Genomic DNA, 14,222 nt, shown 5'->3' on the forward strand with positions numbered 1-14,222 from the left:
TAGGTATACACTTCTCTCCCTTATTTCATTGAACGAGGGTCTCGTACTGGCAGACTTGGTGTGTTTAGGTTGTATAAGAGGGACAATTATTCAGCTGCCCGCTCATAATAAGTTCACGCGCTACGTGACGCCAAACATGCGAATAAGAGTGTTTTCGCACTCGTTGTTTGGCTTATAGATGGCGCTGACTGTCACTCCTACTTCTAAATTCACATATAAACCCCAAAAAGTGGATGGAGGGACGTCCGCTGTGATAGCTCAGTGGTTAGAGCATCGAACGCGTTATTCGAAGGTCGTAGGTTCGATTCCTGCTCACAGCTGGTAATTTTTTCATCCACTTTTCTTTCTTCTTTTTTCTTATTTACATTCCATTGGCTTTAATAACTTCCCCTGTACATTCCTTGGCATTACTGTCTGTTATATCTCATTAATATTGTGTTAAAACATGGAAATACGAGCCCTTAGGTATAAACTTCTCTCCCTTATATATATATATATATATATATATATATATATATATATATATATATATATATATATATATATATATATATATATATATATATATATATATATATATATATATATATATATATATATATATATATATATATATAACCTTACAACATTAAAGTTGAAAGCACAGCAACACAAAAAAAAACATAAGCGGTGCTCTAAACAGCTGCTAAGACGAATAAAAAATTTGTTGAAATGTCGCAATGTTCAAAATGTGATTAAAATACCGCATATAACATTAACAGCAACTCAAGACTATAGAGATGAACTAATATAATAAAAGTTATCTTCCTACTAACCTGATAGGGCTCTACAAAAATAAATGTAAAACTTATGTTCCAGTCACTGAAGTGCCACAGCTGACATCAGAACCGCAAAGAAATTTAGATGGGCTCGCCACGCCACTGCTAGGCAATTGAGTGATTTTTCGTTTGTTTGTTTGGAAGGGAACTCCATGGGCACTTAACGGGTGTTCACCATCACCGCCATGTTCTGGGTAAACTACAAGTTGGTAACATTCCCTGTACATACTTTCTACCCGCGCCTGAAATTGCACAAACTGGGTTGGTGACCGCTGCTCTAGCAGAGATTAAACGAGGCAGCCGATCTCCATCCTTTGGAGGGCGCACGCGATACTATCCCACCGTGTGTTAGACTTGTTGTCGAATGCTCAAGCAGAAAGAAAACACGCCGCCCGTCTTGAACAAGCATAAAAATATACGTGGTGGAAAGGGGGGAGGGGCAGCAGCAATGAACTTTGATTCTAAGGGCGTGATTGTGATACGCTGGCGCGCTTGCTATCGGCAAGCATCCGCGTGCAGCTCGTAAACCGTTCTACGTGGTGCCCTCTCAACGGAAAGAGATTGTGCGATAAGAGCATTTCTCCCTGGAGTGGCCGTAATCCTTTCTTACACCAGCGGTTTTGCCGTGTCGCTTCATCGGATTGAAAAGTATTAGCTTTCAACCTTCGTATTGCCACGGGGTCGTGAGGTTGACGAAGGCAGCTACCGCTGTTTTCATGAGTGATCCTTATTTGGGAGAACCTGTGCCAGAATACAAAACGTCACTCTACAAGCAATACAAGCTGCAGACTGATAGCTGCAAACCAGAGCGTCGGCCGCCGATAATCTGCCAAGCAGCAAAGTGCGTAGGCATTTATACATGTGCCATCAAAGATTCCTGTGTTATCGCTAGCGACTACGTAAGTTCCAGAACAAACTCTAATGTACGCGTTGTGCGTGTAATCTCATCGGAAGGTCCTAGAATTACCTAGATTGTTCCCATTCATTCGGGAGCGGATCGCGCAAGGCAGCGTTACACGCGTAATGGTGCGGTAGCAAAAATAGAAAGGGCGTGCAGCATTACCATTACCATAACAAAGTTTTGCTATTGCAGTCGTCACTTTACCGGTGAAACTGATTTTTTTTTTCAGTTTATATGGTTTGACTAACAGCTTTGCTGTTAAAACACATACAGAGTCGCATAATGAGGTATGCACACAAACACATTAACAAGATTTATGCATGAACCGAAATACGACGTCACCGAACTAATTTGATATGGACGCGGTTGTGCCTTTTGTGTAGCCCACGCATGTTGCTCGGTTGTCGGTTGATGACAAAACTCGGCTAAACTTGGCGATACACACGCAAATTGCCGTTTAGGCGCAGCAGGTCAGATTGGCGCAGAATGGCGCAACACTTCCACCCTTGGACTACGTTCGCACTATAAATGAGCTGATAAAAAGGTGCACAGAATAGTATAGCCAACCCAAGTATACCCTCTTTAGTGGCAGTGTGTACCCATCAACAATGTGCACACTTTACACATCGACATTGAAAGTGCATCACACACCGTGTGTTTCTTCAAGCTATTTGAAAAGTAACGTGTATGTTCCTGCAGACTTCCTGAGTGAACTACACTAGCATTCATTCAATATCATTGTGCTGTACATATATTGCAGCACAGAATCACTTTGATGGAGGCACTACCATGTTCAACAGTTGTTCTACATGGAGCAAAAAAGGACCAAGGTCAAGAACAAGTTTTTCTCCTCTGCTTGAAATGAACACAACCAAAAACAAACTTTGCAAGCATTCTGAGCCTAATATTTTAATAATTTTGTGCAAGTATTTAAGCTGACTAGTAGCAGAATAATGCTTCATTACAAATAATTACCACTAATTACTAAAACTCACCCAAAACAACACTCCTTCATTTCTTTCTTGACATGTAGTACTGAGTGCCTTGGAATCATGCCATGCAAATTTAATGCATTTGCAGGCAATAGATCATAATTGGTGCCTGAAGGAGATATATTCTACATGGACTATGAGGAAACATATGATTCGGTCAAAATCTCAGCAGTAATGCAGGCACTTCGAAATTACCACATTGACAAAGCGTTCAACATGCATGAACGAATCAGCGCCAGTTATAGGTGGGACCCAACACTGATGCTTGCCAACGTGCTTTTTTACCTTGATGGCCCTCTGCAGGTGTGGTTCGGGACGCACAAAGCCGACACTACCAGCTGGGACACTTTCAAGGAGAAGATCCGTGACCTTTTTGGGAACACCACTGCACGACAGATGACTGCGCAAAATCAGTTGGCTCCTCAGGCACAGATGTCTACCGAATCCTACGTCGCGTATATTCACGATGTCATTGCCTTTTGCCGCCAGGTTGACGAACACATGCCCGAGCCTGAGAAGGTATCGAATGTGCTTAAAGGCATCGCCGACGATGCCTTCAACCTGCTTGTATACACTAACATCACCATCATCGACGAAATCATCAAAGACTGCCGGCGGTTCGAACACGCCAAGAGCCGCCGTATCACACAGAGATTAACACGACTGCCCAACACGGCCGCAACTTCATCGTGTGAAGCCGCTCGCCAACCACCCACTTATGACCACGTCACCCGAATTATTCGTCGGGAGCTTGAAGCTGCCTGTCCAGCTCCCATTCAACAGCCTGTTTGTACAACACAAGCCACTGACCCATCACACCCATCGGTAGCCTTAATTCAAGCTGTGGTAAGGCAGAAGTTCGCTAATCTCGGTCTTCCGTCAGCGTGTCCCGTGACTCACCCTGAAGTACGCCCATACCCCTCAGGTAACGCTCGCAGATCTCCTCCATCATTGCCCTTCCGGAACCCTACGCAATGGCGAACCCCTGACGACCAGCCAATCTGCTTTTCCTGTCATCAGCCTGGACATATTTCTCGTAATTGCTGTCGCCGCTGGTCTAACCTACCACGTCAGAGGTACCCTACTTAAATGCGCCTTACCACTTCTGAACATCCAGCCGGTACACCGTCCCACTTTTACTCGCCGCCTCCTCACGAGCCTCTTCCCACTGACGCCCCTTCTTCCAGTCGCCGCTACTCCCGCTCCACGTCGCCGCTACGCCGCCAATCCCGCTCTCCGCCGCCTCAGCACTTTTCCTCGCCGAGCTTTTCTAAACAATCGCAGCAGGAAAACTAGATATTACAGCTTATGTAGGTGAAGCTGCAATACCAACGACGCCTGGAAACCCTCTACTGACGCTACCCAGCACCTTCACCACAAATATGTTTTGTAAAATGAGACGGGACGTGACTACATGGCAGTGTATTTACACCGATAAAATCGAAGCGCAGCACACAGAGCGAGCAAATTAGTCCTCTTCATTGTCTTCTGATCACAGAATGGTTCACCCTTCATGCGATAGCTACGCAGCAATATAATATAATACCGAGAGAAATCTACAGCCACCATCATGATAATCATCATCATCAGCCTGACTGTCCACTGCAGGACAAAGGCCTCTTCCAAGTTCCGCCACTCAACTCGGTCCTGTGCTTGCTGCTGCCAATTTATACCCGCAAACTTCTTAATCTGCCCACCTAACCTTCTGTCTCCCCCTAACCCACTTGCCTTCTCTGGGACTCCACTTAGTTACCCTTAATGACCAGCGGTTATCCTGTCTACGCGCTACATGCCTGGCCTATGCCCATTTCCTCTTCTTGATTTCAACTATGATATCCTTAACCCCCTTTGTTCCCTAATCCACTCTGCTCTCTTCTTGTCTCTTAAGGTTACACCTACCAATTTTCTTTCCATTGCTCGCTGTGTCGTCCTCAATTTAAGCTTAACCCTCTTTGTAAGTTTCCAGGTTCATCTTCGTAGCAGTGTACCGGCAAGATGCAGCTGTTATATACCTTCCTCTTGAGGGATAGTGGCAATCTACCTATCATGATTTGAGAGTGCTTGCAAAATGTGCTCTACTCCATTCTTATTCTTCTACTTACTTCAATCTCGTTGTTCGGCTCCGCGGTTATTACCTGCCCTAAGTAGACATAGTCTTTTACAACTTGAAGTGCCCTTCTTGTCTAACTCCGTATCATGAGTTGCAATTCGTCCCCTGAGTTACTCAGCAAAGCAATGTCACCGGCAAAGCGCAGGTTACTAAGGTACTCACCATTACCTCTTATACCCAACTGTTCCCATTTCAGGCCTCTGAAAACCTCCTGTAAGCAGGACAGCCACCATAATCCTTCACAAAGAAAGTGACAGAATTTTAATAACGAAGCATGTAAGGCAGGGACACACATTTTCCACAATTTGATTCAGTACATTCTTTAGGAAAATTTTCGGGGCCCTGGAATGGCAACTATTTGGTACACGAGTTAATGAAAAGAATACCTTAGTTACCTATGGTTCACTGATGACACTGCATTGACGAGTAACTCGAGGCATAAATGACCAACTATGACAAATTAATGGCAAATTATAAATTGAACAAGGCAGAACAGTAGACTTGAAGATTAATATTGCTACGATACTGAGGGGGCGCGGAAGAAGAGGAGAACGAGGTTGGCACGAGCGGTGATCGGCCAGACCCCTGGACTCTCGCATTCATCATCTCCTGTAAATAAAGGCATCTCGCCGTAACAATATTGGTGGAAGGTGCTGGGTACAGCAGAGCGATCCCAGGCAACGATCACGGAAGCGCTACCTCAAGAACTACGCCGAAGCCACCGACTGGCTGGTCTACCACCGCTCTCTATGGATCCAATTGCTGATGGCGACTCCACGCACTCTTTGTCTGGCGCTACGTGGCCCCGACATATAGCACCACGAAGCTTCTCTGGGAGGGTCGGAGAAGACGTCGACGAATGGCTGAAACACTTCAATCGTGTAAGTAAATACAATTGTTGGGATGCGGCCTCCCGGTTGTCCAATATAGGATTGTTTCTTCAAGGGACGGCGTTGGTGTGGTTTGAAAACCACGAAGAAACAATAATGACCTGGGAAGCGTTTGAGAAAGAAATAGCGAGCTGCTTCGGGGACCCATTGATAAAGAATAAGCGCGCTGAGCAAACTTTGATGCAGCGTGCTCAAGTCCCCGGTGAAACATGCACAACATACATTGAAGAGACTCTGAAATTGTGCAAGTATGTAGACCCACGCATGAAAGAAGATGACAATGTAGGGCATCTTCACAAAGGGGTTGCTGAGGATGTCTACAATTTCCTCATCGGCAAGGACACGTTGGCGTCTATAGCGGACGTAATACAACACTACCGCACGTTTGAGACCCTGAAGGCTAGGCGCATCACTCCCAAATTTGGTAGACTTGCCAACGTCACAACCGTTGCAAGTGTCGACGTCTTTCCAACATCCTCCTGTGATCTTGCCTCAATGATCAGGCAAATCGTACGCGAAGAACTTGGACGACGTGATGCTGTCAACCCGCCGAGAGCACCTGCTATCAACACCTCCCCGCCATACGACGCAATGTGTGCTGCCGTTGATGCCACGCTATATGATGTGCCTCAATCAAGAGCACCAGAGCCCCCAACCGACAACCTACATCATCGCCGTGGTTTCCAGAACGCCTCCCGCCAACCACCTACAATGGTGTCTTCGTGGGACGATCATGGGCACATGGCGCCTCGTGGAAGGTTTGGCGACGTGCGTGAGGCCCCTGTGTGCTATAACTGCGGTTTCCGTGGACATGTGGCTCGATTCTAAGGTCAAAGGCGTCGTCCCCAGCAGCACTACTACGAGGGATCATTAGCTTTTTCTCGACAAAACCGCTGGCGCGGTGGTATGCGTTCAATGCGGGACGCGTACGTTGGGGACGGCTTCCAGCAAACGATCCACAGTGATACACATGTAGGACGCAATTTCCACCGGAATTTACGCAATGACTCGCCTTCCTCCATGCGAAGCTTGACGCCCCCTACAACACGCCTGTTCCGTTCCCCATCTCCTGGTCGACGCGTCACCTCCCCGCCTCCGGGAAACTAGGTGGTGCGGCCAATGGAGGTGAGGTCGCCGAACATTCTTCACTACATCCGCCTATGCTCCGCCCGTTTTTATGACACAAAATAGGGTCCCCGTGCTTATTGATGGACTTGCTATGATGGCTTTGATAGATACTGGAGCAGCTGTTTCAGTGATGAGTCTAAACTTCAAATTGCGGCTAAGACATAAAGTGATGTTTCGCTGGGACAGTTGTGAATCATTTCGTGCAGTGAGCGGGGAGACACTGTGCCCGATCGGTGTGTGTGTTGTCAGTGTCACTTTGGGTGACAAGGTCTTCTAGGCTGAATTCGCTGTCCTGACCAGCTCCACCCTTGACATCATCTTGGGGATCGATTTTCTACGCGAGTGCGGGGCTACTGTAGATTGCGGTGCTGGCGAGATTGTGCTATCGGCATTTACTGACGATCCTAGGTGCTGTCAAGGATCTATCACCGTCATTGAGGGTGTTGTCTTGCCGCCCAACTCGATGAAGACCGTACGCGTTGACGCTTCTGCCTCGGACGCCGGAAAGTTTGATGTTCTTGTGGAGCCCATTCCTCTCAATTGCGCCAAGAAAAATGTGCTCGTTCCACATTGTGTTCTGTCCATCATTGATAGGCGATCGTCATTATGGGTGTCGAACTATTCAAATGAACCTGTTTTGCTACCCTGCAGGATGCGACTCGCCCTCTTCGAACAAAATGCGACCAGTTTTATTGCATCTTTAAACGACGAGAGAGTAGATCCTATTCGTGCAACGTACCATACAGAAGCCAACTTTCTGAGTATGGTAAACAAGTCGCTATCATCAGAAAAACGTCAAGCTTTGGTCGAAGTCTTTGCGAAGCACGCTACTATATTTGACTTTGCGCAGAATGAAGAGCAAATAAGTGTATCCGAGTCGCACACTCCCCATGGGATTGACACAGGATCCGCTCACCCTATCCGGCAGAAACCATACCGTGTCTCATCTGCGGAGTGCAAGGTCATTGCTCGACAGGTAGAGGAGATGTTAAAGAAAAGGGTCATCCAAGAGTCGTGTAGCCCTTGGGCTGCCCCTGTGATTTTTGTTCGAAAGAAGGATGGTACATGGCGATTCTGCGTGGATTACAGACGGCTCAAATCTGTTACTAAAAAGGATGTCTACCCGCTTCCCAGGATTGATGATGTCATCGATTGTTTACATTCGGCATCGTATTTCTCCTCCTAGGATTTGAGATCTTGTTATTGGCAAATCCTTATGCACCCGAATGACAAAGAGAAAACGGCCTTCATAACCCCAGATGGTCTATTTGAATTCAATGTAATGCCGTTTGGCCTATGCAACGCTCCAGCCACGTTTGAGCGCTTCATGGACTCTGTGTTACGTGGACTAAAGTGGGAAGTTTGTCTTTGCTACCTGGATGACATTATAATTTTTGGCCGTACATTCGATGAACACAACCATCATCTAGACATTGTTCTCACCTGCCTTGAGAGAGCTAAGCTCACCCTGAACTCTAAAAAGTGTCACTTTGGCAGCCGTGAGACTCTCGTTCTCGGTCACCTGGTGGACAAGCATGGCGTTCGACCTGACCCCCAGAAAGTCGCTGAAGTCAGCAGCTTCAAACAGCCTCAGTCGGTACGAGAATGGCGAAGCTTTTTGGGCCTATGCTCGTACTTCCGTCGCTTCGTGCCCAGGTTCGCCGACCTCGCTTACCCTTTGACGTCCCTACTCAACAAGAACGCACCTTTTCGGTGGTCAGCGGAATGCGAGTCGTCTTTTTCGCAACTCAAGTTTGTTCTTACATCAGGGCCTGTACTTCGCCACTATGACCTATCTGCTGCCACAGAAGTTCATACCGATGCCAGTGGTGTAGGTATTGACGCCGTCTTGGTCCAATGTCATGGAGCTGCTGAACACGTCGTTGCCTATGCCAGTCGCTGTTTAAATTCACCGGAGCGAAACTATACTGTCACAGAGCAGGAATGTCTTGCGGTCATATTCGCTGTGCACAATTTTCGCCCTTATATCTATGGACGGCAATTCACGATTGTCACGGACCACCATTCTTTATGTTGGCTCACTGGACTATGGGACCCATCTGGTCGTCTTGCTCGTTGGGCGTTACGATTGCAAGAACACGACTTTGAAGTCTGTTACAAGAGCGGTCGTCGTCTTGCCGACGCCGATTGCCTTTCACGACTTCTCCTTTCGACAACCGAGTGTGAGGCTGACAACTTTGATGAATATTTGGCTGTAGTGGATACTCCGTTTTCTGACCTAACAACTTTTCGAGCAGAGCAACGCAATGACAACAGTCTCGCTTCTTTCTTTATTTCCGGAACGAACGGTCAACGTGGTTTAGTCGTAAAAGATGGCGCTCTTTACAAAAAGAATTATTCCGGCATAGGCCCTCGCCTACTTCTAGTTGTGCCTACAAGTCTACGACAACACGTGCTTCGAGCAATGCACGACGGCCCAATATCTGGCCATATGGATTTTTCTAGGACATTTTATCGCACGCAAGAACGCTTCTTCTGGCCGAAGACGCGTAAAAGTGTGACTGCATACGTTGCGAGCTGTGAGCAATGTCAATGCCACAAGCGTCCTACAGCTCTGCCAGCCGGACTACTTCATCCCATAGCACCCCCGAGTTCATTATTTGACGTCGTAGGTGTCGACCTGCTCGGCCCTTTTCCGCGATCAACGAACGGCAACCGATGGATTATTGTGGCCGTTGACCCCTCACATGTTACGCCGAAACTGCGGCGATTCCTGCGGCAACGGCCACTCAAGTTTCACAGTTCATGCTGTCACACGTTATATTACGCCATGAATCCCCCAGTGTCATCATCAGCGATCGCGGGCGGCAATTTGATGCCGATGCAGTTGAAGACCTCCTTTGTCTTGCTTCGTGCCATTTTCGTCACACTATCCCGTATCACCCGCAGGCTAATGGTTTGACGGAACAAACTAATAGGACTCTCGCCAACATTATTTCCATGTATGTTGATTCTGGACACAAAACATGGGACACAATTTTGCCATTTATAACTTTCGCCTACAACACTGCACAGCATGAAGCGAGATACAGTCCATCTCATCTGCTCTATGCACGCCAGCCCCGCACAGCTCTTGACACTATCCTTCTTTTATCCGAGACTGATCAACCTACCCTCGCCGAAATCATTTGCCGCGCAGAAGAGGCCCGGCGCATCGCCTGCCTTCGAACTTTCGTCTCGCAGAAATGCTCCAAGAATCATTACGACAGAAGTCACCGGCACGTATTGTTTGAGAAAGGAGATTTGGTGGCTTTGTGGCTTTGGGCGCCGCTTCGCAAGCGCGACCTCTGCCAAAAGTTTCTGGCCAATTACACAGGTCCGTTTGTTGTCCTGGAATGTCTCAGCGATGTCTAGTACGTGATATCTCAGCTGTTGTCAACTGGCCGCCCCTCAAGCAAGACCAATGTTGTTCATGTTGCCCGTCTAAAACGCTATCATCATCGCAATGAAGCCTAACTCGCCCGGTGGGCATCGTCTGCAAAGGGGGAATTGCTAGGATACTGAGGGGGCGCGTGGAAGGAGAGGAGAACGAGGTTGGCACGAGCGGTGATCGGCCAGATCCCTGGACTCTCACATTCATCATCTCCTGTAAATAAAGGCATCTCACCGTAACAATATGTTGAAAACTAAAATAATGTGTAACAGTCTCGGGAGAGAACAGCACCTCGCAAAAGCTAACAAGGCATTGCAAGTGGAAAAAAAATATGTGTACTTAGGATAGGTAGCGACTGCAGAACCGAACCATGAGACTGGAGAATAATAATATTGGGAGGGAACAAAGTCGGCAAGCATTATCAGATCACGAATAGTAGGTGTCAGCCCCGAATGAAACAATATGGAGAGAAAATCGTTTGAAGAACCTCCCCCTCACCTCCATGAAGGAACCGTGTGCACGCCTATGCTTCTGGTTAGATAGATGTCCCAGAAAAGCAAATATTGTTTTTAAACCAACAATTATTTTGAAAAGACTAGTACGTGTCTCCTTTGAGGATTTGTCTGACAGCTGAATTTACCACTTTCAGCACTTCTGAAATACATTTGTGGGACCAGATGAATGCAAATTGACTGTCGAGTGAACAGAGATTTGGAATGAAAACTGGCATGACCTTGTCCTTCACAGCATTCCTTTCAACTGACAATACAGCTCAGAATGAGCGAGCCCACTTACCGAATGCCTGCCTGCTCAAGTTCAGCATCGCCAAACGTCAGGAACTGGTCAAGGTCAATGCCCTGAGCCTCCAACATGGGTACATACTTGGACAGGCCGAAGTGATCAAGAAGGTCGGCAAGGTTGTTGACAGCTGACCTCGAAGGCAGGCGCAGACCTGGGAGACCAAAGTGCATTCTGTAGATTCAACAGCAGCACCTACAATTAAATACATGCCACCATTTCTTGTTCATTCTTTAGCAACACATTGGCATGAAGATTTGCCAAACCAGTGGAGGCAGTGAGAGTCCTCAATGACGAAAAGCACATATTTTCTGCTTCTTGATTTCTTCATGTAGCAAAAAAAAACAAAAAACTTACATTTTTAGAATAAATTGCAGAGCTATGATATTGCCACCCACACGTAGTGGGTCGACTGCAAGAGCGGCTCTACCATCCGGAGGAAAGAAAGAAGATTTGCGTGTCTCTTCTCGGCTCGAGAGCCAGCCACGACTGACGCATCGTCCTAGAGCTAGCTACCCGGTCGTTCAATATACCCCCCAGTACTTGTGACTCATCGTGACAAACTGGTGGAGGTGCTGGGTAGTCTCACGGATGCTGCAGACCCCCCCAGGAAGCCGTAATACGAGTCCAGTTCCAATCAATACTCCCGTGCATCGGACGAGCCGCCGAATCAGGGGATTACCTCCGGAAGTCAACGATACTGCTCCCACCACGTCAACAAACATGACCAGCACTTCGACACAAACCTTGCCAACCGGCACGGGAAGCACGTCGTCGAACCGATATACGTTGGAAAGTCCACGGGCACCGACGACGTTCCATGGTACGGAGAGCGAAGACGTTGAGGACTGGTTGGCGGACTTCGAGCGCGTAGCCAACTTGAATCAGTGGGACGACGCGGCGAAACTGGGTCGTGTCTACTTCTATCTCGAAGACGGGGCTCGCACGTGGTATCAAAATCGAGAGGAGCAGCTGACGACGTGGCCAGAATTCTCTCGTAGACTTCTGCAGACATATGCCAGCGCTGACCGCCAAGAAAGAGCTGAACGAGCTATTCTTGCCCGCGTCCAGTCGCCAAACGAAACTGTGACCGCGTACGTCGAAGACATGACGCGTCTCTTCCGACGGGCAGATTCAAGAATGACAGAGGACAAGAAGTTGCGTCACTTGATGCGTGGTGTCAAGGACCAGCTTTTCGCCGGCCTCGTGCGAAGCCCTCCGAAGACGGTCGCAGAGTTCTTGTCTGAAGCCGTGACAACGGAAAAAATGCTACAGCAGCGATCAAACCAATACGACAGGCAAGTCAGTGGCATGTCCATTGCTGACATTTTCGCCGCCGCTGGGACCAGCAATGACTCCTTACGTGACCTTCGCGTATAATACCGCCGTGCAAGAGACCACGCGATTCACGCCATTTCGGCTTCTCTACGGCCGCGAAGTGCAGACCATGCTGGACTCTATGCTACCGTGTCAAGACGAAGACGAGTTGGCAACTGACGCCAATGAATTCGCAGAGCGTGCCGAGGAAGCCCGGCAGCTCGCGCGACTACACATCGGCCAGCAACAGCAGGCAGACGCACGGCGCTATAACATCCGCCACAGTGAAGTATTTTACAACCCCGGAGACCAAGTTTGGGTGTGGACGCCCGTCCACCGCCGTGGCCTTAGTGAAAAGTTACTGAGACGGTACTTTGGCCCTTATAAAGTGTTACGTCGCGTCAGTGACGTGAACTACGAAGTGGTACCGGACTCAACATCGCAGGCACGGAGTAGGACACGACCGAGGTCGGATGTCGTTCATGTGTTGCGCATGAAACCATTTATTGCGCGTTGTTCATAACTTTTTTCTTGCCGTACAGCGTTCTTTGTGTTATTTATTTATTTTTGTGAACTTGCTTCTTCGTTTACTGATTTTTCCTATATTGGCACGCTCGTTCATTTCTATTTTTACTTTATCCGAATTTCCAATTTCTTTTTTTCCACGTGCCTATGTCTTAACATCGTGGTGGTGCTATGTACTTTTCTTTCCCCCTTTTGGGACTTTTTTTTTTCTTTTCGAAAGGGGGATAATGCCACCCACACGTAGTGGGTCGACTGCAAGAGCGGCTCTACCATCTGGAGGAAAGAAAGAAGATTTGCGTGTCTCTTCTCGGCTCGAGAGCCAGCCACGACTGACGCATCGTCCTAGAGCTAGCTACCCGGTCGTTCAATATATCCCCCAGTACTTGTGACTCATCGTGACAATATGCTTCCCTAAACTACAAAAGCCCTATAAATGGTGCAGGGGCTCAGCAGTAGTTATTACCATCTAGGTCTGTTTCAGTATGCAAAACAAAAGCACATTGCCTAGGGTTTTTAGTATTTTGCTTTTATAAAAATGAAACTGCTGAAGACGGCAAGCACACCTGGGATGCCATAGGGTTTTGTATAGTGAAATACAACCACCATCCTGGTGACATGAACGGGAGAGTTCAAGCATGACATCCGGTGCAGAAAAATTCAGGTAGTGCCGCTGCAACTTTTCCTAGTGGCAGCAACACTACCACTGCTGGTGCTGCATGCGCTTGTGTGCGTTTTATCGCATTGTTGTGCTGGTGTGGCACATTACTAGACCGATTTAGCTGAGCGTCCACTACAGTTATGTGAACACAGCCTGCCATTCCCAATATGGCTTGCAGGCAGCGTCCCCATAGCAGTTGCAGATGGCCAACTGAAAGTGTCTAATACACGTTTATTATAGAGAATGTGCATACAATCCACTTTGACAGGCTTCAAAAGCACCTTCACGATGAACACACCCAAGATTATTTTCGCTGTAGTTTATTGGGAAACCATGCAAAAATTCATGAGTAAGCAAACCAGACAGCCCTTCCGACTTCACAGGCTTAAAACTACGGCAGACATTGCTAAATAAAAATGCATGCTTTCTACGCTTTCAAGTGAGGATGTACACCTGTAGCATTGTCTATACGGCATCTACAGTGAAAGAGAATTTTTTAATTATATTTTTTCAGAGTTCGCTATAGAGGCTTCTACTACAGGGCAACTACCTTTTTTCAGACCTCAACTCATGTCACCTCAACACTCATAAACAATCCGGGCAGGGATAGACACTAAGCAATACATAGTGGCGCGATGGCAGCAGCCCAAGAAGAGCCCAAGCATCGGAGTGCTAGGAAAAGGTGAAGCCA

General features: G+C 47.5%; 1 protein-coding gene across 6 annotated transcripts in view; it reads right to left on the reverse strand.

The window, feature by feature from the left end:
• LOC119172534 (B-cell lymphoma 3 protein homolog) overlaps positions 1-14,222 on the reverse strand; it is a 141,098-nt gene that overhangs the window by 31,145 nt on the left and 95,731 nt on the right. For 4 of the 6 annotated variants that reach the window (XM_037423680.2, XM_075893918.1, XM_075893923.1 and 1 more), the window contains one exon: positions 11,029-11,185. The exons of 1 other annotated variant lie outside the window; for it this stretch is intronic. In XM_037423680.2, coding sequence (XP_037279577.1) covers positions 11,029-11,185 — 157 coding nt within the window. Of the gene's footprint in view, positions 1-11,028; positions 11,186-14,222 lie in introns of those variants that run through there. One more of the 6 variants, XM_075893919.1, reaches the window with a different exon arrangement.

This window comes from Rhipicephalus microplus, chromosome 4, assembly GCF_043290135.1.
Source record: "Rhipicephalus microplus isolate Deutch F79 chromosome 4, USDA_Rmic, whole genome shotgun sequence".
NCBI lineage: Eukaryota > Metazoa > Arthropoda > Arachnida > Ixodida > Ixodidae > Rhipicephalus > Rhipicephalus microplus.